Source organism: Terrapene carolina, unplaced genomic scaffold (assembly GCF_002925995.2).
Source record: "Terrapene carolina triunguis isolate 2854851 unplaced genomic scaffold, T_m_triunguis-2.0 Scaffold838, whole genome shotgun sequence".
NCBI classification, from domain to species: Eukaryota; Metazoa; Chordata; order Testudines; family Emydidae; genus Terrapene; species Terrapene triunguis.
The window spans coordinates 12,061,728-12,086,880 of NW_020665189.1; the positions used below are offsets into that span (position 1 = coordinate 12,061,728).

The following is a 25,153-nucleotide window of genomic DNA, read 5'->3' on the forward strand; positions in this document are numbered from 1 at the left end:
TGTGTGTGTGTGTGTGTGTGTGTGTACGCATGCCAAATGGTAAACTAGCAGAACTCGCATATGTAGGATTCCTCAGGAATCCACCTTTGTGGAGTCATACAGAATAACCTCGCTTATTTAATAAAAGTCACCCCAATTGCTTGATCTCTAAATTTTTTTGTTAACCACTGAAAGTCAACCTTTTGTTTTATTACAGAAATTGAAGCCAAAGAAGCCTGTGACTGGCTGAGGGCTGCTGGTTTCCCCCAATATGCTCAGTTATTTGAAGGTACAGTATGATCCATACATCTGATATTAAATCCAACTGGAATCCCTTTAAAAAAAAAAAAAAAAGAAAAGGAAAAAGAAAAAAAAAAAACACTTTCAGAGCCTAGTACCTCTGACCACACTTATACTGTAAGCACAGCCATGTTGTAACCAGTTCATACAAATTTAATCTGATCCAGTTTAACAAACAAAACATGCAGCTGAGTTGTGTGCATGGAAACTATATCTTAAATTAATGTTTGAGCAGCAATGTAAAGTGCCTTTTTTTAAAAAAAAAAAGATGGGGGGCGAGTGGGAAGGAGCAAATATGAGTAATAGGCTCTGGTAGCAGAGATTGCAATTCAGGTTGAATTTCAGTTTCCCTACTTTGAAAAAGTTCTGAGCTATTAAAATCTCCTTCCTTTTTTGGCTGAAATTTTCCACGTTTCGTTTTTTTACTCCTAGCAGTCCCTCAAGCTCTCTCTCCACCCTCCCAGAAATGCTTGAACATAGTTGTTTGAACCACTTTTTTAAGGGGGGGGAAATACTCTTCCAATCAGAAATGTTTCAAATAGGTTATAAGTTTAGTCTCAGCTTGTTCTCCTAGTGTTATTGGGCTATAAGGATTATGCTAAGTTTGGAAAAAATGATTGTCATTTTGAAGTTATAAACATTTAAAAACAGAGCAGTTTTATGTGTGCACGTTAGAAGTATGCTTTTTAATATTCATCAGTCGAAACTTTTAATTTAGGATAGCTGGGTTGAGGGGACGTGAAACCAAATAGCTATAGATCAAGGAATTTACAAACATCACTGGCAACACTTCCTTTCTTTAAAACAGATCAGCAAACAAATCAGTGATTGCAACATTAAGATTGAGAAATCAAATAGTCAAAGCTAAGCTTGGAAGTCATATGCCTTAAAATGTGGTGTCTCATGATATCCTTTGTCAGACTGAAATATATAGTAGATATAAACTAGCATTTTATATGCAACCTTAGATTTTGTGTAGATACTCAGTGTACCATACTGTATAATACTCTCTGAATTAGCCTGAGGATGGAATGCAGTGTTCTGACTTCGCTTGATATTTAAATCTCAATAAAAGAATCCAAGAAAAACATTGCCAGTGGAACTAGCAGGCTCCTTGATCTGGGAGGGTAGATCTCAAAATCTGGGCTGTCAAACTTTAATCATACTTTTAAACTGGAGAACTGACTTTACTCAGGTGTTGCATGTTTTGTTGATCTCATTAAAGTTTAAGCAGAGTGTCCCAGGCCAATGGGGTCTGCGGGAAGCGGCGTGGGCTGAGGGATGTGCTGGCTGCTGCTTCCCGCCGCCCCCATTGGCCTGGAGCGGTGAACCGCGGTCAGTGGGAGCCAGGATCGGCCGAACCTGCGGACGCGGCAGGTAAACAAACCGGCCCGGCTTGCCAGGGTGCTTACCCTGGTGGGCCGCAGGCCAAAGGTTGCCGATCCCTGGTCTAGGTTGTGTGTAGTGGGCAGGTCCTTACCATAGACAAGATTTTTGTCAGAAATTCCAGTGTTATAAATACATGTAGGCAGTATTGCCATCTCGTAACTTTATCATGACTCTAGCAATTTTGGTGGTTTTTTTTTTTTTTTTGACAAAGAATTTAGACTGTACTTGCCATCACATTTCAGTTTAAGTTAAATAAAACTAAGAACCTTGGTTTTAATGCAACCTAATAGCCTAGTCTTGTAAACACCGAGGCCCCAGTCCAGCAAACACTTATGCACATGAGCAGAGCTGTCCCTTGGGTATGTCGAATCGGGGTGACCGCCCCAGGCCCCACGCTCTGGGGGGCCCTGCTCTTCGATAAAATCATGAGGCGGTGAGCCGGGTGGGCGAGTGGGGTTAGGAGGCGAGCACCAGGCGGGGGGGGGGAAGGAGCCGCCACCCTACCAGAACCTCCCTCTCCCCCCAGCACCTCCTGCCCGCTTCCAGGCCCCGCCGATCAGCGCCTTCCCCTCCCTCTCAGCGCCTGCCATGGATCAGATGTTTCACGGTGTCAGGAGGTTCTGTGGAGGGAGGGGAGAGGAGCAAAAGTGCAGCATGCTTGTGTGGGACAGGCGTGGAAGGAAGCAGAATGGGGCCTTGAGAAGGGGTGGGGTGGGGGCGGGGACTGGGGGAAGCACCCCCTGGCAGATTAGAAACTTGGCACCTATGTCCCGGGTACTGCACCCCCTCTAGGGATGGCCCTGGATGTGAGTAATCCCATTGAGGGCATGTGTGTAAAATTGCGCATATGTAATTGCTTGGAGGATTGGGCCCTTAGTCATTTGCATGTGTGTATATTTATATTTAGTTTTATCTAGCTTAAACTGAAATGTGATGGCAAGTACTGTTTAACTTCTTTGCAGATGTTCATATTATGATCCTTGTCAAAAGATTATAAGTAGGGTTGGCAGAATTTGATTTTTTCAATTTTTTTTTTAAATAATTTCAGCAAATATCAGTGTTTATTTTTAAGCTTTCTATTTTTAAGCTTTCAATTTTTCTTTTTTTAATTTTCACAGTTGCAGGAAATTATTGGGGGAGGTCATGCAATGGAAGGGTCAGACAATTATTTAATGACTGTTGAAATGAATGAGTTGTTGAGAAGAAAAAAGTTAAAGCTTATAGCCATTAAAACATGTGATTAAGACAATTTGTATCAAAATATACAAAGTAAATAGCCTTAAATCAAACTCCTAAGTTCTCAAGCAGCATTTTTCTTATTTTGCCTAACTGTAAATCTCGATTAATATTGATGGATGTATTTTTTTCATTGCTTTTTGTGTGAACGATGAAACTGATGTTTAACAATCTTTACTGATAAAAATCTAAACCCTCCAAGCTTAATTATAAATACTTTGTATTCACAGACATGCAGTTTCCTATCGACATCAAAACTGTGAGGAAAGATCATGAATTTTTAGATCGAGATGCTATTGATTCTCTGTACAGGTAAATATTATTAATTTGACGTTTCCCCCAGCCTAGCACACATGAAAATTATGCTTATAATGTTTAGCTTTTAACATACTCCTTTTGAGGGTATGTTGTTTTTCTTTGTTTAACAGATGACTTGTCTAACATCCCAATTCAGGAAAGCTCTTAAGCAAATGCTTAAGTCCCATTGAAACCAATGGCCTTGCATACTTAAAAGTTAAGTAGGTGCTTAAGTGCTTGCCTGAATGAATTTCTCTATAGCAAAGCTATTTTCTCTGTGTACAGAGTGAGATGGAATACTACCCTGGCTATCACTTAATCCATTCACCATCAGAATCGCATTAGAATGATGTCACTTTTTTTATTTACTGGAACTATATCTCAGCATTTCACATTGATGTCAAAGCAATTACTTACGTGCTTAAGTGCTTTGCTGGTTTGGGGCCTTATTGATTCTGCAGTTCCACCAAAATGATTTAAAAAAAAAAAAAACACGGAGAAAGTCCTAGTGATCTACTTTAGTCCCATCGGTTTTTTTCTTATGTTTTAAAACATTGATTTGACCAAGATTTTTTTTTTCTTTGCCAGAGTCTTACATTAATGTAGCATCCTTCACAATCACCAAAGGTTTCTTAAGCTTTTATTAATGATTGGTTATAGTCCTCTCTTCGGACTTGGCTAGGGGAGGACTCTAGCTGTAGACAACATCATGTAACTGCAGAACTGGGTTGGTGGTTTGAGGGCATTTCAGGAACCCACAGCAGAAAGCCATTTATTACTGGCAGAAGTTCAGACTGTTTTTAAGAGTTCAAGAGCAGAATGTCTGTCTGCTTTTATTCAAGAAAATAATTTGGGTTAAGGTCTTCAGTCCTTTTTTTCCTTTCCCCTAGACGGTTAAATACACTGAACAAGTGTGCAGCAATGAAAGTGGAAATAAGTCGTCAGAGAAAACGGGTATGTCTTAAAATTTTCATTTCATAACTTAGCCAAATAGAGCATTTAAAAAATAGCATAACTTGGCACACATATCATTGCCTGGTGAGATGAAAGTTTTACTCATAGATGTTTAATGTTTGAGTTGACAAATGGACTGCACAGGGGCCCTGACTCAACATGTGCTTAGGTGCTGCCCTGACTAGGGAGACTCTTCTGAGTCAGGGCCTGAAAATTTATGCTCAGAGGAGGGCTCTGTGCAAGCTTCCTGTATCTCAACTGATCTATAGGTGAGGTTCTGCAGTGGTGTTGTGTTGGGCCCAGGATATTAGAGAGACAAGGTTGGTGAGAGAGACAAGCTATTGAGCTTACACAAAGCTCTTATTCAGGCCTGAACTTCCTCTTCTGTCTCCAAACAATCCCCCAACTCATCAGAAGCAAGCTCCCCCCTAGACCAGGACACACCCACTCAAAGTGGCAACAGACCCTGCTAGAACAACAGATGCAAAACCTGTAGAAATAGCTCCATCGCTATGATGATCAACACCCCACACAACACACCTTTCAAGATCCATGGGTCTTGCACATGCTTAAAACAACATGGTGGTGTCCCTCATCCAGTGCACTAAGTGGCCCAATAACGACTATGTGGGTGAAATGACAGTCACTATGCTCTTGAATTAATTCACAAAGAAAAATGATAAAAGACACAAACACCAGATCACCTGTGAGTGAACACGTTTCACAAAGCGATCACTCTGTCTGACCTCTGTCCTCATTCTCAAAGGAGATCTGCAGAACGTTTTCGAAAGATGAGCCTGGGAGCTTAAATTCATAACTCTGCTAGACACTAAAAATCATGGACTTAAATAGAGACACTGGATTTGTGGCTTATTACAACAGTCTATAATCCACTAACTATCCATGCCCCCTTCTCCGTGACTGGAGAGGTGTTAATGGTCCCTTGAAATATGTGTTAACTACTTATGCTAAACAATCTGTTCCACCTTGTATTTAGCTGTAACACTGTGAATGTGTTTCCCAGACCTGAAGAAGAGCTCTGTGTAAGGCTATGTCTACACTACACATCTTTTAGCGACACATCTTTTGGCTGTGTCACACTGCGTGACTTGTAGTGGCACGGTTGTGGAATCTGCTGTTTGTCTCTCCTGCCGACAAAAAAAACTTCTACCCACAACGAGCGATGTTTGTGTTGTCGGCAGGAGAGTGCTCCTGCCTACAATGCGCTGTTCACACTGGTGCTTGTCACGGCAAAACTTTTGTCTTTTGGGGGCAACAGAGTTTAAACACCTGAAAGACAAAAGTTTTGTCGTTCAATTGCCAGTGTAGACATAGCCTAAGCTGAAAAGCTTGCATCTCTCATCAGTAGAAGTGGTCTAATAAATGATATTTGCTCACCCACCTTGTCTCTCCTCAAGTGAGAGGATAATTCATTCTCCATGGGCTTGTCCACAATAGGGAAAAGCCTAGGATTTCCTTGACTAGCTAACGGGATAAATCTACAGTTTTGCCACTCTGCACTAGGATTTTAAAGAGAGCTAATTATCGTGTTTAAAAAAACTCATACCATTTTCCGTAGCATGGACAAACCCTTTGAGACTGCCAATGCAGATGCCCATTATGAGAATGGGATTTTGATTAAGGAAGGTTTTGCTTCTCTTATGCTATTAGGTGAACAGTGAAAAGTTCCGTATATCGCTGTCAGTCACTTGAACCTATACACACTTGTTTTATTGCACTCAGTGTGCCCTTCCTTTGATTTGGATACATTTTTAACTTGTTTGTTGGCTACTGACACTGCCTTTTGTTTTCAGACAAATGAGTGGCTGGAGAGAATATAGACTGGGCACTGTGGATGTATTTTTCCAAAGCACTTAAGAGCACAAAACCCCTTGACAGTCAATGGGACTAGTGTGCCTAAGTCACTTAGCTAAAGGGTTGCCAACTTTCTACTTGCACAAAACTGAACACACTTGCCTTGCCCCCCTGCTCACTCCATCCCCCCTTCTCTCTGTTGCTCACTCTCCCCACCTTCACTCACTCGCTCATTTTCACTGGGCTGGCTCAAGGGGCTGCTGTGTGGGAGGGCAAGAGGGCTCCGGCTGAGGGTGTGGACACCGGGTTGGGGCCAGGGATGAGGGGTTTGGGGTGTAAGAGGGGGCTCTGAGTTAGGGAGTGGAGCCGAGGTGTTTGGAGTGTGGGAGGGGGCTCCGGGATGAGGCAGGAGGTTGGGGTGCAGGAGGATGCTCCAGGCTGGGGCCAAGGGGTTTGGAGGGTGGGAGGGGGATCAGGGCTGGGGCAGGGGGGTTGGGGCACGGGAGGGGGTTGGGGTGCAGTCTCTGGGCAGCACTTACCTCAAGCAGCTCCCAGAAGCAGCGGCATGTCGTCCCCCCCGTGGCTCCTACGCAGCGGCGCGGCCAGGTGGCTCTGTGCTCAGCCCCGTCCGCAAGCGCCGCTCCCATTAGCTGCAGTTCCCAGCCAATGGGAGCTGCAGGGATGGCACTTGGGGCGGGGACAGTGTACGGAGCCCCCGGTTGCTCCTGTGTGTAGAAGCCGCAGGGGGGATATGCTGGCTGCTTCTCGGGAGCCGCGCAGCACGGAGGCTAGCAGGGAGCCTGCCAACCCCACTGCGCAGCACCGCCAACCTGACAGTCAATGGCTTGGTCAGCAGTGGTGACTGGAGCCACCAGGATCCCTTTTTGACCGGGTGTTCCGGTAGGAAACCGGACACCTGGTCTCCCTATTTAGCTACTTCCAGAAATCCCACCCTGTGCCTCCCTGAAAGTATTTGATTTCTCTTTTAGAGCTGGTTGGAACACTTTGGACTAAATGAAATTTCATCAAAATATGCTATTTTGTTGAAACCAATATATTTTGTGGAAACGTCTTTTTTGAGAGAGTTTTTTTGGGGATAGAAGAGACAGCCAGACTTCCTTTTTCACTCTAGCCTGGTGGCTATGGTGCTGCCCTGGGATGTGAGAGATCCACATTTGAGTCCCGTCTCTGTCGGATTCAGAGACTTGACCCTGAACATCCAAGCCTGTGCTCTAACCACCACCTTGGAGACAGACAGACAGACACCCATCCCCTGCATGCACCTACCCCCCCAGCTACCTCCTTCCCTAATAAAAAAGCTCAGGTTTTGATCTGAAAAAACAACAGACAATTCAACACAATTTCACTTTCATGAAAATGTTCCAGGGGTTTTGGCTTTGTTCCGACGTTGAAAGAAACTAGATTTTGAAACCAAACTTTGAAAGTTGCCATGAAACAGATTTTTCATTATCCAGTCAGTTCTATTCTCTTTTAACAAAGCTTCCAGCATGCTTAGGTGCTGTCTCTCCCCAAACCCTCTCAATTAGCAAAACAAAGCTCATGCTGAAGGGCTTTAGACTGAATGTTGTTACAATGTAGAAATCTAAATTTAAAAGTACTGCAGTGACTCAAAAATAAGCATAAAAAGTTAAACCTCCTTTTTCGTTGCATCTTAGATATTTTAAAACTTGCTGGACTTTGCCCGTTGAACTGTACTTTCTTTACTTTAAGAGTGATGAATCTGAAGACGATGAGCCTTGTGCAATAAGTTACAAATGGGCTTATGAGAGGTGCAGTCAGAGATGGTCTCGCCTGGAGAGCGTAGAAGGTTTCCCTGAAAAAGAGTCTAGTGCATCAGTCCCAGACAGTCCAAGACTTAAGAGCACTGGTAGTGAGGAGATATCCTTTTCAGACCAAGGAGAGAAGCATGATGTGTCTTCAATTCACAGTACTAGCAGTGGGGACAGTGACATTATCAGCTTCCCTAAGACTTTTGAGGATGTTGAGACCAGCACTAGTTCTTCAAGGTGTTCATCAAGTAAACTGGCCTCTCCTGACTCTACTTTTAGTTGTTCTCCTTCTCCTAGTGAGTTCTTAAACATCATCAGTGAGGAGAAGCTTTTGGATAAGCCACCACAAAAAAAGGGGAAGAGCTTTCTAAAGAAAATGGAGAAACTGCGCATAAGGAGTTCCAGCGTAAAGAGAGCTGCTCAGTCAAAGGCCAAACCCACTATTGGTGAACCTGTTCTTCTGGAGGGACTGGACGAAGAGAAGCTGAAGAACCTTAATTCTGTAGATATTTGTGACCTATCTGACAGCCAGATGAAAAAGAATTCTTCCTATTCTCCCCACACTTGCAGCAGCAGCAGCCAGTCTGAAACCAGCAGCACAGTGAGCACTCCGAGTCCTGTTATCAAAGTCAGGAGCTACGTTAAACGGGGAGGCGTGTATGCGGAGGACTCCGACTCCAGCAAGCTCTCTCTGTGGAACGATGTATCTGAGCAAAACTTCAAAAATGAAATCAATCTGCATGCGAACCAAATGTTTCACGTACCACAAGGCCATAAGCCTGGGACTTTCCCCAAAGCACTTACAAACAGTTTCTTATCTCCAACAGACAACACTTCTGTGAACTGGAGAACTGGAAGCTTTCATGGATGTAGGCGGAACAGAATTAGAACTAGTTCTAAAGAGTCTGAGACCCCTCTGAGTCCTCTATCATTTATAGATAATAGGATGAGTATCTATGACAATGTGCCCAGCATTCCTGTTCATCTTCATAAGATGGAGACGCCGGAAGTTAGTGACGATGATGTTTTTTCAGAACTAGACAATGTTATGGAACATGTCAATGGGCTCAGAAAGTTGGTCAATCAGTGGACTGAGAAGTTCTCAGATGATGGAGACTCTGATTTTGCGAACGACTCAACCTCTCCGTGTCCATCTTCCCCTAAAGAAATCCACCTTGAGATAAAAAAGCATTCAGCGGAGAAATTGGCAGATCTACCAGCTGCTGATGGAAAACAGAACTGCAAGCATGGCAATGACCTTGATTCCCCAGAACTGGCATATATAACCGATTCAGAGATGGGATCATCATTATCACATTCCAACAGGTCAGCTTCATGTTTCTTTATAACCTTCCCCTCCTCCTTCTGCCCTACCTCCAAGAACTTCCCTGTCGTCCCCTCACTCCAAAACACAATCACCTTCTCAAAACAGTGAGAAATTTAAATCCATTTCAACTAGAGACAAACGTGAACCAACCAGATCCAAGTATTAGGCGCTATAGTATCACGGTGATGATAGCCACATAAACACTGAGATAAATCCAGTTCCAAATTTTGGGGCTCATTCCTCTCTCTGATTTGAACCTTTCACATTGGTGCAGTACCTCATAGCCTAGACCTTTTATGTAAAATGCAACCAAAATCTACTTGGAAACAGCAGGTCACTTTTGAAGTGATTGATTGATTTGATAGGACAAAATGTTCCATACGTGTTCCATTGCTTTAGGCAGAGACCTGACATAAGCAATAAGAACATTCCTTTAACCTAAATAATGTTTACTCCTTAGACATGAGAGGCAACACTGGTCTGCAGAGGAGACTGTAAACTTGGAAAGCCTTTCTGTACAAATTGATAACCAGTCAGCAGCCCACCTAAACCGAATACAGAAACTGGCTTTGTTGAAACTCACTGCTTTAATGGACAAATACTCTCCTTCCAGTAAACAGGGCTGGAACTGGTAAGTTGTTATGTTAACATATTCTACTTCAGGAAAAATGACAGTTGGCAAAAGCAGATGGCTCTTACCCTGCTCTGAACTGAGTGTGCACATCTGGCGTGAAATCCAGGTCCCACTGTCTCAATGCGAGTTTTGCTACTGATTTCAGTGGGGCCAGGATTTTACCCAGACTGTCACTCTTTCCTACAGTTTGGCATTATTGATAACTTAAATAACAGTCCAAGCTTCAGTCTTCGCTTTCTCCCGAAGCTTGCCCCTTCATAGGGCTTTTCTGCAAAAGAACTCCTGCGAGAAAAAAGGGAATTAGGATCTGGGACAGAGACCCACTCCAACCCCTTCTATCCTAGTTGTAGCTTAAATAAATAAGTCACCTGCCATTGTGATCAGCAATAACAATTCTGCATTTTTATGCAGGGTTCTAGCACCTGAACATAGGGACACAACAGAGGAACCTGCCACTCTTACAAGGATGGTAGTGTATCCTGCAAGAGTTTCAGCTTGAAATGAGGATTTCTTTATGGGAGCTGCACCCTGCTAATTTAAGGGACTTAAGACACGCAGCCTAGGTTGTTTCTGTATTTTTAAGTGTTGATTTCTTTGTGCTGCCCTGAGTGTAATAAGGCTGCAGCATTTGGAGAAGGAACAAAGGTGGCACATGACTTCCTAAATGTGCACAGCATAAAGGGGGTGGGGGTGGGGAAGATCCCCAGTGCCCCCTGCTCTAATCTGCCTGAATGGAAGGGCAGCTAATGGTTTGAATGTATTTATTTTTGTTTTCAGGACCGTTCCGAAGTTCATTAGAAAAATCAAAGCCCCTGACTATAAGGACAAAAATGTATTTGGGGTCCCATTACTGCTAAATGTTCAGCGAACAAGCCATCCACTTCCAAAGAGCATTATCCAGGCCATGGAGTACTTAAGAAGCCACTTTCTTGACCAGGTACAAATATAAAACAAACCTAAATATGACTTGAGTGATACTTCATTCCATGTATGTTTTTAACTTGGAGCCCCTAGAGAGCTGACTGCCAGTTTCTTTTGCTTTGTCAACCCTTTCAAGGACATTCTTTCCTCTCCAAGGCTTCTAACAGTGATGTCTGAACAGGCTTGAGCGGGCACCCTACAGGGAATAGCGATATTGTTCTCCTTTTGTGGATACCTTATTTCCACCCCAGTATAAATGTATCTGCCCTTCTTTGTTTATAGCACCTGCAGCTGTTCTGTTCACTTGGCAAATGTGGGCCAACTGCCTTCTCTTAGTGGTACTTTAGTGGTAAAAAGCAAAAACTAACACCTGTAGCACCCCTTGTCTCTGCTCTGTACAGTCTGAAAGCATCGCAACATCGGAATTCTCATTTCACATTTCTAAGAATTGAGCTGTAGCTTTTTATGGCATATAATCAGGATGTGATTTAACATCCTTTTTGTGCCTAAGTTACATTTATCCGCTGCTCTGAAGATATTTGCATTTGTAGATTAGTGCCCACAATTATGAGCCACATACTATATGCTGCGGTACCTCTGTAATAAGGATGGGGAAAGTTTATAAAGTTAGAAGTTTTCCATCCCTCTCCAACTGTTTGGATTCACAAATCTAGTTAGGGTTCATTAATCTTTTTCTCATATAACTTAAACCCATGGAGGGTTGTGGAGGTTTTGTTTTTGTTTTTAAAAAAAGATTCAGTTTACTTAGAAAACCATTTTACATGAGTCCTGGATTTGGGATAAAGTCTCTCTTCATTGAAAACTAAATTGGCTAAAGTGGGGAGCCGCCTTGTATGTCATTGTGTGCATATTAAAGGAAGATCTGTCAATACAGTGTTTAATTTGCAGATTTGTGTAGACCTATATAACCAAATATTATGCAAAATGAAAAAATGATCCAAATACATATTATGGGGTTAGTGTACAAATCTATATCTTGCAGTTAAAAATGGAATATATTTTCTGTAACAACGTCAAAACATGTCATTTCAATAGTATCACTTTGGTTCATTTGGCTTTGACTTTATATTACATTAAAACATTAACTTTACTGTATATTAAAATATATAACACTAAATATTTTAATATTATAAAAGTTGAAACAAAATTACTTGAAATGCTACTATTGAAATGACATGTTTTGACATTATCCAAATTGAATTTTTCAGAATTTTTTGTCTCATGGAAAATTTAAAAATTTCCAATTTTCATTCCAAACTGAAATTAACTTCTTTGAAATATTTCCCACAAAATGGAAATACTGGTTCTTATCCAACTCTAAAAAATAGGCACGTGAAACTTTATGCGATTGGATATCCTGCTTAATGCAATTACCTAGGTATCAATTTAAATTCATACTTATGTACAAACCCTTTTCTCTTTTATACACAACACCCAAAGTGCACTGGCACTTGCGGACCTAGTGTTAACATTGTATCCTGTTGATATAAATTGAGAGAGCCAATGCAAATAGATTTAAAAGGAAGAAAAGTCTTCAGTGAGGACTCTCACTTTTCTCTCTTGGGTTAACTGATGCACCAAGAGTCCCAGTGTAGTTTGGCTGGAGAATAGGGAATCTCCAAGCTGTTTCTAAAGAGATCAGAGTGCATTGGTAGTAGCTGACTTTTCAGAGCATTGCCAGGGATATTTGAGCAAAATCATGTCCCATGTATAGTGTGTGCATGTACAGCCATCGTAAGTACTTCAGTGTCAGAGTTAAGGAGAAAAATTGCTTATTCTGACTTAGGTTTGGGCTCTTATGTCTGTCTGTTCTCTTAATAGGTTGGCCTGTTCAGAAAATCAGGCGTTAAATCTAGGATCCTTTCTTTAAGGGAAATGAATGAAAATGACCCAAACAATGTAACGTATGAAGGGCAATCGGCGTTTGATGTGGCAGATATGGTAAAGCAGTATTTCCGAGATCTTCCTGAGCCTATATTCACTAGCAAGCTTTGTGAATCCTTCCTCCACATCTATCAGTGTATGTAATTTTTTAAAATTTTCTGAGTTTCGTGGACGTTTAGGCCGAAAGTAACCTCTGATTTTGTGTGCTCCATATTTTGAGAATCCAATGTTATGCTGCTGGGGGGGCGTGACTTTTCAGAAGTTCTGAGCATCTTTAAGCCCAGTTGAAGTCAATAGGAGCTGCAGGTGCTCAGCACTTCTCAAATAAAATCCAGCGTGTCTCAAAATGGGCTTCTAAAATCAATATGAAAATATTGGTCTCAGATTATATAACAAACAGTATTTTCCTCACTCTTGTGTGTGTTTTTTTTCTCTCTCTCTCTCTCTCTCTCTCTCTCTCTCTCTCCCTTTAACAATACTCTGTGGTTGGTGTTCTGACTTGATTTTTAAATGGTTGTTTCTGTGTATTAAATTAGGGCATAATCTGTTACTCTCACTGAGGAGCACCTGACTAGTCTTGTTCATTTCAATAAGACTGCACCTTGAGATCAGGTACTTCTTACCACAGGAACAGCAGTCATGCTATGGCATTTTCACTGGAAATACCAGCTGATTTCTAGTTGTTCTGTCAGCCTGTCTACATTGTCTGAAAGAAGAATAAACCATAAGGCAAACTACGTCATTTGCAATTGCTTTGAATTAGTTGTGTCTCCAGTAGTTTGTTTTAACTGAATTCATTTTTGAGATGCAGCAAGAACTTGTGATGTTGGTGCCTCAAGGTTTTTTAATGACCATCTTTTCTGTAACCTGGAAAAGGCATTTAAACTTTAAATAAGCCCAAACTTTCTAAAAAGATTAAATCTTGAGTTTTGTTGTATTACATGACTTTACTTTGACATGAGGAACATGCGTCTTGCTGCCTCGAGGCAGCGCCTTGACTATAGGAGTCCTAGTTGCTTGTTATTTCCTGTCTGTAGAATATGGAATAATATCCCAAATCTCTGGGTAAAGTGTGTTTGTTTGTTTTTTAAATTGAAAATAAAGATTTTAAATTAAAAAAAGCTATTTTTAAAGTAAACAGCTGTTCCTGTTTAGCCTACCCTGGCGTGCACTCTGCTTCTGGAGTAAGTATGGCTGAACAGGGAGTTATTCAGGAGTAACTGTCTTTGAATAACTCCAGGTGTAGACAAGCCCTTATCTGGATTTTAAATAGCCTTATTTCAGTTTTTTAAGTCTATCAGGAAGAGCTTTAAGACCAGCTGAAATAAGCCACTATGTAAACCTCTTGTGGAGGCTTAATTTAACTGGCTTTACTAAACTGGTGCAAATAGGTGTCTCGACACCTGGAATGGTGGCCTTTTAGCTCTTTGCCATCTCTGAGGACTGTCCTTTGATCCTGAGTAACGGGAGAACTGATGTATGGAGTTGATGCCCTATTTAGGGGATAGTCTGTTCATTCTTTTATTTAATGTTTTATCTTATCAAACCCTCTCATGAGTTTCCTAATTCTTCTATCTTCAGATTTGCCAAAGGATCAACAGTTTCATGCAGTCCAGGCTGCCATTCTTCTGCTCCCAGACGAAAATCGGGAAGCTCTGAAAATTCTACTCTTCTTTCTCCGAGATGTAGTTGCTTTTGTTGAGGAAAACCAGATGACTCCGACCAACATTGCAGTCTGTCTCGCGCCATCCTTGTTTCATCTCAATACTTTAAGGCGAGAGAGTTCATCATCATCTAGGTATCGTTGTCGTAACAGCTGAAGTGTTAAATAAGAGTTTTTCTGTGCCATGTTGACTGCATAAATAAAATGAGCCAAAATGTACCTTGCCTGTTCAAAAATCTGGAAGTGCTCCAGATTTGTCCCATATGTGACAGCTCAGTCCTTAGGGGAGATGAGACTACATCATGCTCCAGCTCTTCTGGCTCCCTGTCAAATACAAGATCAATTTTAAGGCCCCGTTCTTCAAAGCCCTAAGTAGTCTGGGCCCCAGTTATCTCAGGAATCCACCCCCCTCCCCAAGCATCATACACTAAGACAGCTCTACTCTTTGTGGATGCACAAAGTATTAGTTAACACGGGCCTGGCATAAGATTCTGAAGGTGGCAAGACGTATCATTTGCATTAGCTTAGCCTGATTCCACTACAAAAAACTCAGATTAGGTTTCTCCCAATATCTATGCCAAAAGAGACCGCAAAAAACCCATTCGGTGTGTGCCTTATGAAGAGAGGGGTCAGAATAGTCTCCCTGATAAAGTTTGCTTTTTATAATTCTGCTTGCACTCAGAGAACATGCAATAGAGATGGCTGTATTCCAGAGAAATGGGTAGGTAGAAAGCACTTATTTAAGTGGGCTTCCAAACTCCTGTTAGTATTTACATGTAAAAACCCAGCTGCAGATTCAAGCTCCTCCAGCTAGTGTCCAGCTCAGGTACTCATTCTTTTTGGTGATAAGGATGCCGGGGGACTGGGTGATTTTAATTTTAATAAGCAACAATATCCTAATTGTGTAACGTTTATCGGCAGTTCATACAGTGATGAAGGACCTTCTAGGCAGGGCTGGCTCCAGGTTTCCTGCCGCCCCAGGGGGCAAAAAAAAAAAAAAGCCGCACCGCTCCACTCTTCGGCGGCAATTCGGTGGCAGGTCCTTCACTCCGAGAGGGAGTGAGGGACCTGCCGCCGCATTGCTGAAGACCCGGACGTGCTGCCCCAATAGCAGCCGGAGTGCCGCCCCTTGGTATTGGCCGCCCCAAGCACCTGCTTCTTTAGCTGGTGCCTGGAGCCGGCCCTGCTTCTAGGTAGAATCAGTACAATAACCTCTGAGAATGCTCATTCAGGATCTAGTCTAGCCTCAATGCAAGGCCTTGTTTGTTTTCTATACAGTATGGCTGTGCTTGTGGATAAACTTGTTTTGAGGCAGGAAAGGGCTGTTTTCTTTTGACAAAAACATCATGCCCTTGTCAAAGCAGATGCTTCTTCATCTTATGCAATCTAATGATAAGGATATTACATTCCATTTAGGTGAGGAAGCATGTCACATGCATGGTATTTGTGCATTTCAGATTTAATGACACTCTCTGAGAAAAGTAAATAGAGATGAAAAATGTAAAGAATTTGCTTTTAAGAAGTGCAGAGCATCTCAAAATGCATATCTATCTATAAAACAAGTCCTGTGATGCTCAGCTTTTGCAGGGAAGAGCTAACACTGAAGCTGAAACAATGACAGCACTGCTGATCATAGTGAGAGAAGACTTGAGTGGAGCCAGGAATGTGGCAGAGTGATTGATAGCTTTTCAGTTGCAAATCCTGACCAGAATTAAGCAACCTGTAATGTTTGGGAGATTGAAATACTCCTAGTTTAGTAGTTTGTACCATTTGGATTGACTTTTAACTCTACATTGCAACAGCAAGGAGCCTAAAATCATTTTAGAAACAAGGGTGCTTTGAACCTTAAATTCAAATAATTAGTTGTTAATATTTTACCTTAGGATTCAGACTTCAAAGGGACATACTCTAAAAGGCTTGGCTCTAAGGAATAGTCAAGGGTCCTTATTGCTTGCACTTTTTAAAGTTGTTCAGTAGGAATGTTCCAAGATAAAGCTATTGTGAGTGAGTGTTTCTAGTGTCATATAAAGATTATGTCTGGAAAGACCTAAAATGCTGATAACACGAGTTAGCAAAACATAGCAATATGACAGCACTTTTTTGTGGATTGTGATTATTTTATAAAAAGTCTTTAGACAGTCTACATAGGTTGTTGATGTAACTAAACACTTAACTCAATGCTGAGCACATCAATGAGAGCTCATTAATTTCTTTGGCTAATCCTGTCTAATTACTGTTCGGTAAAAGACCATATTACTTGTAAAATTTTGGTAAGCCTCAGTAGCACTAGTGGTCCTTGGTATCTCAGCAGTTTGGTTCAAGGCTATCATTTCTATGCAAAAACAACGAGGAGTCCTTGTGGCACCTTAGAGACTAACATTTATTTGGGCGTAAGCTTTCCTGGGCTAGAGTCCACTTCATCAGATGTATGAAGTGAAAAATATAGGAGCAGGTATAAATACATGAAAGGATGGGGGGTGCTTTACCAAGTGTGAGGTCAGTCTAACAAGATAAATCAATTAATAGCAGGATACCAATTGATTTATCTCGTTAGACTGACCCCCATCCTTTCATGTATTTATACCTGCTCCTATATTTTTCACTTCATGCATCTGATGAAGTGGGCTCTAGCCCACGAAAGCTTATGCCCAAATAAATTTTTGTCTCTAAGGTGCCACAAGGACTCCTCATTGTTTTTGCTGATACAGACTAACATGGCTACCACTCTGAAACATTTTTATTCAGCTTACTATTCACAATTACTGTGGCTTTCACAATGTTGTCCATGTGAAAGTGATGACAGAAGACTTTGTCTAGTGAAGCTGTTTGTGTACAGAACTCATTGTAACACAGAAATTCAGACACCAGAGTAAATGAGAAAATTCCCTAGAGCTTCCAGGCTGATGATGATGATGATGTGTTTCACCTCTTACTTTTTTGATTTACTCTGTTGTGCCTTTGAAAAAATCCTTGTTAACCCTCTCTCTAGGTCCAGCCAGAGGAAGTACAGCCTGGGAAAACCAGACCAGAGAGATTTGAACGAAAATCTGGCAGCCACCCAAGGCCTGGCCCACATGATCATGGAGTGCAACAGACTCTTCCAGGTATGTCACTTCCTATAACACCCCCTATGTTACAACATTATGGAAAGTGTCCACCATGCTCATTAGAAAAGGGAATATGCCAGTAGGATGCTCCAGCCCTGAAACTTAAACTGGACATGCCTGCAAGTTCTTTGCTGCCTATTGGCAAGAGTAAATGTCCTCCTGTTGTTGCTTGAATACAGTTTAAAATAATCCAAACAACCCCTGAAGCAAACCCTGAAGATTTGTTTTTACTGAGGATGATGGTTTCCCTGAGCTAAGTTATGATTCACTATCCTGTTGCTCTTTCCTCTGCTTGCAATTCCTAATGCTTTAGTGTGGTATCTGCATCCTACTGACCTGAATACAGGGAGAATTCTGTTGCAGAGGTCATCGTATCTGCTGTACAGTACTTAGCAGGATCACATTTTGCCATCCATTTCCTTCTTCCTGTGATAAACCCAGTCCTCTGAGGCTCTGGATATATCTGTGTGCCTGGGAGGTGGGCCCGAGCCACAGAGGTTGAGGTGGGGTTTTGGTTTAGCCCCACTGTATTGAGAACTCAGAACCAGGATTCTTTTTAAGACCCAACTCTGAGTTTATTTAAAATGTCCCATTTCCGTGCAGTTGTTTTTTCCAGCTGGCTTGGCTTAGGACAGCATTTCTAAATGTATTACCAGTTAGAGATAGAAATAACCTGGCAACGCTTTCCCCACAGGCGTATGCCTCCAGGAATCCTCTATATCCAGCATTTGATTGACTGAGGTCGGGCATCTCTACAACCCTGAGCTGAGTGTAGCCTACGTGTAGGCAGTGGCCAGCCCCTTCTATCTGTGGGATGCAGGGCTCTAATGATAAGCGTGTAACAAAGGGAGCTCGCCATCTCAGAGTGATTTAAAACATCCTTCACGAGGGGAAATGTGCGTGTTCCCCCTCGCTGGGAGGCCTGGGGGAAGGCAGCTAATTGCATCCTCTCCTCCCTCATTTTTCCTCTTCCTGTGAAGATTGCTGTCAGTACTGCACAGCAGCCTCGCTGGCAGCTGGTTAGCTCCCTCCAGCAGGCTAACTGGCCTGCACCTGGGAGTCTGCAGTTATGCTGTTGAGGCAAGACCTGGATAAGGATCAAGAATCAGTCTGGCATCCAGGCACTTCTGCCACTCCCCTTGGCAGCATTCATATGTCTGTTAATTGGTGCCAGGCTGTCCCTTCCACCTTGGTGCTGAAATGGCCCCTTGGAAAAACTTCAGCTTCATGGAGGGCCAGAGGAGCTTTCCAAAATACCTTCACTGGCAAGGAGGGTGGGATGTTCCAATTCCTCCAGCCTCCTCCCTTGGCTTAGGCATACCACGTTCAGCGTTGGCCTGTATTTGAAGAGTGAGCACAGGAAAGAAATGGTGCAGCGTGGGGAGGGGGAATAGAAAAGGGATGGGGGGGGGGCGGGGGAGAGAAGGGAAGAAGCTGCAAAGAACGGGGTGGAAAAGAAGAGCCATCACCTCCTGCAACAGGCTCTGGTGCATAACATATATAAACGAAGGGACTAATGAAAGTTCAAGGTTTTATTCCCAGCTTTGCCACTGGCTGTGTCACATAGAAGTCGCGTAGGCCTGGGCTGGGGTAGCTACAGATGCAAACCCTCAATGTAGATGCACTCTGCCAGTGTCAGATGGGCCTTATCCTGATAAGCCCCACTCAAGCAAGCCCCTTTTTGCACTGGTGCAGGATGTGCCTGTGACAGGTTTGCAGTGGTGTCACTACCACTGAGGAGCCTATAATAGTTGTGTCTGTAAGGTGGGTATAATAGCTCCCTTGCTGAGAGACTTGGTCATTATTTGCAAAGCAGTTTGGGAGACTCAGATGGAAGGTGCTAGAGCAGGACACTAATGAAGTGTCATGTGTTGTTTGCTCTGGAGAAGACCTCTGTTCTTCCTCTGCAAGCATACCCACAACCCTCTGCACTCTTCCATTAACCATATGTTATCACAGCTTCTCCCAGACTGGCAAGACTCTCTCACTGGGGGAAAGCTCCCTTATCAGAGAAGAATTCTGAGCCCATTAAGTCTGTCTCTCATGGTGAAGGAGTTGGCTGTGCTTTTTAATGAGACTTTGGGGTGTATACTCTCCCTAGTAGGCAGGCCTGACCTCCTTCCTATGCAGCCAATGGCCCCCACAATAATCAGCATGATGGCTGGCTCCACAGCCTGGGCCGGCATAGAAAAAAAGATGTAAGCAGCTTCCCAGGCACGCTCTGTAAGGTCAGGCAAGTCGTGTACATGCAAAGGAGATCGTGTATCTCGTCTCCGATCAGTCATCTCTACCTTGTCCATAAGCCAGGAACCGCTGCTGAGAAATGGAAATTCCTGTCTGAACCTTACTCTATCTCTCAGTATGAGCCAGAAAATGCTGTAACCTCACTACCTGGAACATCTGAGGCTGTGGCTTTCATATGAAATTGATCTAGATAGCCAAACCCACGGAAGAGCAAGTCATGTGCCTTTACCTCAGTTGCTGTCTCTGCAGAATTAATATTAAAATCTACCTAGAGGTGTTGGTTTAATGAGTTTAGTTTTCAAACACATTTATAGGCAGAATACACTTTTAATGGGACTTAGTCATTTGATTTCCTGGCATAAGACGTTATAGTTAAAGCCTCAACGCTCCAATTAGGTAAGTAAATTTTCCAGTTGTACAGATGAGTGTGAAGCGACTAGCCCCACATTGCACACTGAAGTGGTGGAAGAGCCAGGAGTTAAATGTAGGAATCCCACTACAGTGCTCTAGCTGCTGAGAGAGGATGTCATTCCTTAAACTAGCTTTCTCATTTCTCAGGGCAGTGGTTTTTATTTTCACATCTAGTGCTATAAAATGTGTTGGGCTGCTCCTGATTGCTGATTGATCATTCACAGTCTCGCTGCATTAGCAAGTCCAGCTCTTTCAAGGAACGGTTTAGAATATTCATTGGCACTTGCTTTTGTGCTTGTAACTTTTACATGAAGAGTCTCCAATAGTGAGTTCACATTCACTTAAGGATCATTATCCTAGTAGATTTTTCTCCCAGTGTAAGAATAAATGTGATGGGACTGTGCTTAGAATCCAACATCCCCTCCCATTGCAGATGCCCGACTATTGCCTGGATCAGTGTTGTGATGACTTATGTGAACAGAATGGCCTGAGTGAAAAGGCTTCTAATCAGACCGCCTCAATGAGGCACTCCATGCTGGTTTCCCTTGAGAACTCCATGCAGGACTTGCTGCGAGATGCCAAGGAAAAGTTCAAGAGCTGGGTTACTTCTTCAAACTTGGAACGTGTGGAATTGGCAAATAAAAAGGTAAATCTGATGCTGGGGTGTTAGCAAAGATGGCAGTTAATAATCACGCACCTTTCTGAGCTTGTGGCTGCGCTGAAACTAGCTGTGTTTCTGCCTAACGTCAATTCAGCAACTGCTCCAGAGCCCTTTTGAGCTAGCGGCAACTCCCTGGTGCCTTTTATTTGTAGTCTATGTCTAGCATTAATCGAAGTTGAGCTGTCCATTTGTGACTTGCACACCCTCATCTACAGCATCCCATTATCGGGGCAAGATCTCTATCTTGTAGGAAGAAGTCAAGAGAGGGCCTTCATTGTAGATACCAGAAACATGAGTACTCATGATCCATGCTGACTGGGCAGTTTATTCATATTATAAAGCCCCCTTTACTACACTTAGGCTCCTAGAACCATTCTTCTGTAACAAACACCTTGTGAAAGGCTGTCTAGGTTTCTGCTGGAGGGAGGGAGTGGTGGAAGGGGGAACGAATCACTAAATCTACTCCTAGTAGACTACTAGTGTCCATTAACTGTCTTCTAAGGTGGAAGATAACTACCACGTCCGGTTATGGAAGGCATCCACTGAAATCAATGCCGCTCCTAAAGTAATCCTTCAACGCATACTGACAGAGCAGCATCTGTGGGACCCAAGTCTGCAGCAGGCTAAAATCCTAGAGACCTGGGATGATGAAACAGATGTTTATCACTATACAACAGAAAGCATGTCACCCCTCCTGCCGCGGGATTATGTGGTTTTGAGGTAAGGAACTGCTGTGACTTTTCTCATTGGTTTCCCAAACACAATTTATAGCCCAACTGTGGTGCGTGTTGCTTCCCAGCATTTCATGGTGGGTTGTTCCAGTTCCATGTCAATCAAAAAGGGGTGCAGTTCCCTATTTCCGGATCCCTACTGTGTAACTAACCTCCGATCTGATTGTCCATTACTGTGACACACTGTGTATTGCGGTAATGCCTAGAACCCTCAGCCCCATTTGCCAGGCAATGTGCCACATGTAACAATAACAGTCTTCCCCAAAGGGCTTACAGACTTGGTAGGAGGCTTACATTGATGAGATTCAGAAATTGTTGCCACATTCCTGCCTCCTTTCTTCTAAAAATTACAGCACAACTGCAAACATTTGTTGTTGTAGCTGTATTATCCCCCAGTGCAAAAATCCTTGATTTGCATCTGGGAAAAATGTAAATTGTAGCCCAGTATGACAATGAATAGATCCTGTTCTATCACTCTTTCTTCCTAAGAAGGTATAGGTGGGAGATGTCGATGGATTGATTGATTGATTGGGGGTTTTCCCAGATCTGCTCAGGTGATTTAGGCCCCTGGATCCACTTGAGCAGATTGTTGTGCTCATGTGCAATGTGGTGTCTTGTGGGGGCAGGAATCTGGTTGCAGCATTGGGACCCTTAGTGCTTGTCTACACTTAACAGTGTAGCCCCAGTGCAGCTGTAGCGCTTAGTGAAGATGCTACCTATGCTTTTCCTGTCGGCATACGTAATCCACCTCCCAGAGAGGCGGTAGTTACGTTGACAGGAGCCCTCCCATCAACATAGCGCTGTCTATACAGGGGGTTAGGTCAGTTATAACTATGTAGCTCAGAGGTGTGGATTTTCCAAACTGAGCAATGTAGTTATACTGACATAAGTGTGTAGTGTAGACAAGGGCTTAGTTAGCCCCTCCATATGTCTCTTCTATAAGGATTGTAAACTGTTCTGGGCAGGGGCTGTCTTTATTATGCATTTGAACAGTGCCTAGGACAAAGGAACCCTCATCCATGACCTGTAGGTGCTAGTGCAACACAAATAATAGGTTGTTTATGGCAGGATTTGTAAGCTTCCTCCATATGGATTGAGGCATGGAAAAGATTTTTATTCATGTCGTGCATTAACTGATTTGGTCTCTGCCCATCGGAATATTGCTTTACGCCACAGGCAGAACATCAGATTGTCCAGCCATGTAAAAACATCTGTGCGAAACATCCTAAAAATACCCTTCTTTGTTCTAGGACTTGGAGGACTGATCCCCAAAGTGGCACCTGTATTTTGGCAGCTACCTCAGTTGACAGTGAAGGAGCTACTCTGCATGGGATTTTGGCCCATGTCCTTTTGTGTCAGTATCTCCTAGAACCAGTTGGCTCCCAGAAATCCAAAGTGACTCACGTCTGCCGGACAGACACGAGGTATCATTTTAGTTTATGCTTCTTTACCTTAGCCCTATGGTGCTGCTGGGTCCTGAGCACAGCTTTCCAGCCACCAATATGTTCTGTCACATGTATTCTACAGTAACATAGAAGAAATTAACATAAAATAATACTTAGCACTCAAGTGGAGAGGGCACGAGACTGGAGTCTGGGTTAGATTCCTGGGTCTGCCACTAACTTGCTGGATGATCTAGGGCAAACCACTTAATCTCTCTTCCTTGTAAAAGTTCCCCCTTGTGAAATGAGGATAATGCTACTTCACCTGTGTAAAAACACTTTGAAGTCTTTGGATAAGAAGTGCCCATTGATTTCTTTTGTGTATCTGCAAAGATGTTTTTGCCAAGTGGGTTGTCTGAGTTTGTGCTCGCTGTAGAGAAGTATTCTGTCCCCCCAGAGTATCGACAACAAAGTTATTTTGGTATTGGGACAGATGGTATTTAAAATCCCACATAAACTTTTACTGAGATTTTTTTGACTATGAATTTTATATTAATTGCCTCAAACCCAGTGAGTACTAGAACTAGTCATCACACCCTGTCTGAAGCTGTCACACAGTGTTATTGTGTGCTGTTAGAGAGCTATTTATAATAGCTGCCCTATTTGTGGCTGCAATGATCTGTGTGAGTTTACGGGGAGAGAGGTAGAAAACGCCAAGCAACTGGTATGATCCAATGCTGACTAGCTAGAAGCTGGGAAAGATGATTGCTTCACATTCTCTGCTGGTGAAGCCGTTCTCGTGAGTGACGACAGGGGCTGCATGTTAGCTAGATTTCTAGAAACCAGGATGACTCTTGTTACTCTGTCTCCCTACAACAAACAAACAGGTACAAGTTAACCCCCAATATTCTAAAATCTTGGGGCACATGCAAAACCTTTGGTGAAATGGGAGCTTCAATCATGCACAGAGTAGTTATTCTGCAGGATATGCCTTGCTCCAGACCTGTAGAGGGGGACATAGCACACAGTTTAATCAAAGGCAGGCTAATGGGGTATTATGTGTAGAGGGATTTTTTTCTCCATGGTGTTTCAGAATAAATAAGCTGGTGGAAGAGAGTCAAGTCCTATGATGTTGGAGGAAAGTTAGATTTCACTCATACACAACATATTCTGCCCAAGAACAGTGAATTCTAGTAACCTCAATGCTGCCAAGAGATGTGACTTATTCTGTAAGGGATGGTCTTGCTGGGGAGATGGAAGGGTCAGCTTTAAATTGCATGTCTCAATTTTAAAAACATTTGAGGCACAGTGTTATACTGTAATCTCTCTTTTTCATGTGTGCTTTACCTCTGGGCATGACTCACCTCCTGTCTGAGCTCTGGAAAGCTCCCAGAAATGTGAGCCAACTTTGAGGACACTGTGAAATGTCCAATGGACTTGAATTGCTACATTTTGTTTCAATTAACCAAAACCCAAAGGGGTGAGAGTCCCAAGTAAAGTGGCACCACTTTGGCTAAAAAGTCTGCATCAAGCTGCGAAATAGTCACCAGTGTCACTGAACAGAAAAACAAGTGGGACTCTGTTGGGGAATGGCTGCAATGGCTCATTTGGAAGGTTTGATGGATGTGCCCCCAACACCCGTTGGGAAGAGATTTGCAGCAGTTAGCAAAATGTCATTAATCGCTAACACCAAGATGACCAGTCAAAAATTCTACTATAACCTAGGTGTGATAAGAAAATGAGCCTCTTCCACTGTTTCTCCACTGGAATTAGTGCATTTTTGCATTAAACCCTCCTCTTTCCCAGACCTAGCCAAACTATCTTACAGGGAGGAGTTGGCCTTTTGTATGTACACACCCACTGTGAGGGTGGGGGGCATATAGGCACTACTGCACTACTAATAATACATAAGTATGTATGTGCTTACAAATTAAGAAGGTAGTGGACAGAAAGAAAATGAATTGCTTAGTCCTGTTTAAATATCTTTTAAGGCAGGGGTCTCAAACTCAAATGACCACGAGGGCCACATGAGGACTAGTGCATTGAACCAAGGGCCGCATCACTGACACCCCCACTCGCTGCCTCTGGCCCTGCCCCCACGCCACCCTTTCCATTAGGTCCTGCCCCTGCCCCACCTCTTCCCTGCCCCATTCCAACCCCTTCCCCGAAGTCCCCACCCCAACACTGCCCCCAGGGGGTGCAGAAAGGGTGCAGGGTGCGGCAGGGGCTCAGGGCAGGTGGTGTGCAGGGTGCAGCAGGGGGCTCGGCAGAGCGTTGGTGGGTGGGGTGCAAGAGGGTGAGGGGTGTGACAGGTGGCTCAGGGCAGGGGGTTGGGGTGTGGGATGTGGCAGGGGGCTCAGGGCAGGGAGTTGGGGTGTGGGATGTGGCAGGGGGCTCAGGGCAGGGA

At 43.2% G+C, this 25,153-nt stretch overlaps 1 protein-coding gene across 3 annotated transcripts in view; it reads left to right on the top strand.

Moving 5' to 3' along the window:
• LOC112103221 (rho GTPase-activating protein 7-like) overlaps positions 1-25,153 on the top strand; it is an 84,220-nt gene that overhangs the window by 57,479 nt on the left and 1,588 nt on the right. For all 3 annotated transcript variants that reach the window (XM_026660854.2, XM_024194871.3, XM_024194872.3), the window contains exons 2-13: positions 197-268; positions 3,135-3,216; positions 4,092-4,155; positions 7,702-9,086; positions 9,548-9,718; positions 10,499-10,658; positions 12,485-12,683; positions 14,129-14,345; positions 17,200-17,314; positions 20,406-20,618; positions 21,136-21,353; positions 22,615-22,788. In XM_026660854.2, coding sequence (XP_026516639.1) covers positions 3,137-3,216; positions 4,092-4,155; positions 7,702-9,086; positions 9,548-9,718; positions 10,499-10,658; positions 12,485-12,683; positions 14,129-14,345; positions 17,200-17,314; positions 20,406-20,618; positions 21,136-21,353; positions 22,615-22,788 — 2,996 coding nt within the window. In that variant the 5' untranslated portion in view covers positions 197-268; positions 3,135-3,136. The remainder of the gene's footprint in view (positions 1-196; positions 269-3,134; positions 3,217-4,091; positions 4,156-7,701; positions 9,087-9,547; positions 9,719-10,498; positions 10,659-12,484; positions 12,684-14,128; positions 14,346-17,199; positions 17,315-20,405; positions 20,619-21,135; positions 21,354-22,614; positions 22,789-25,153) is intronic.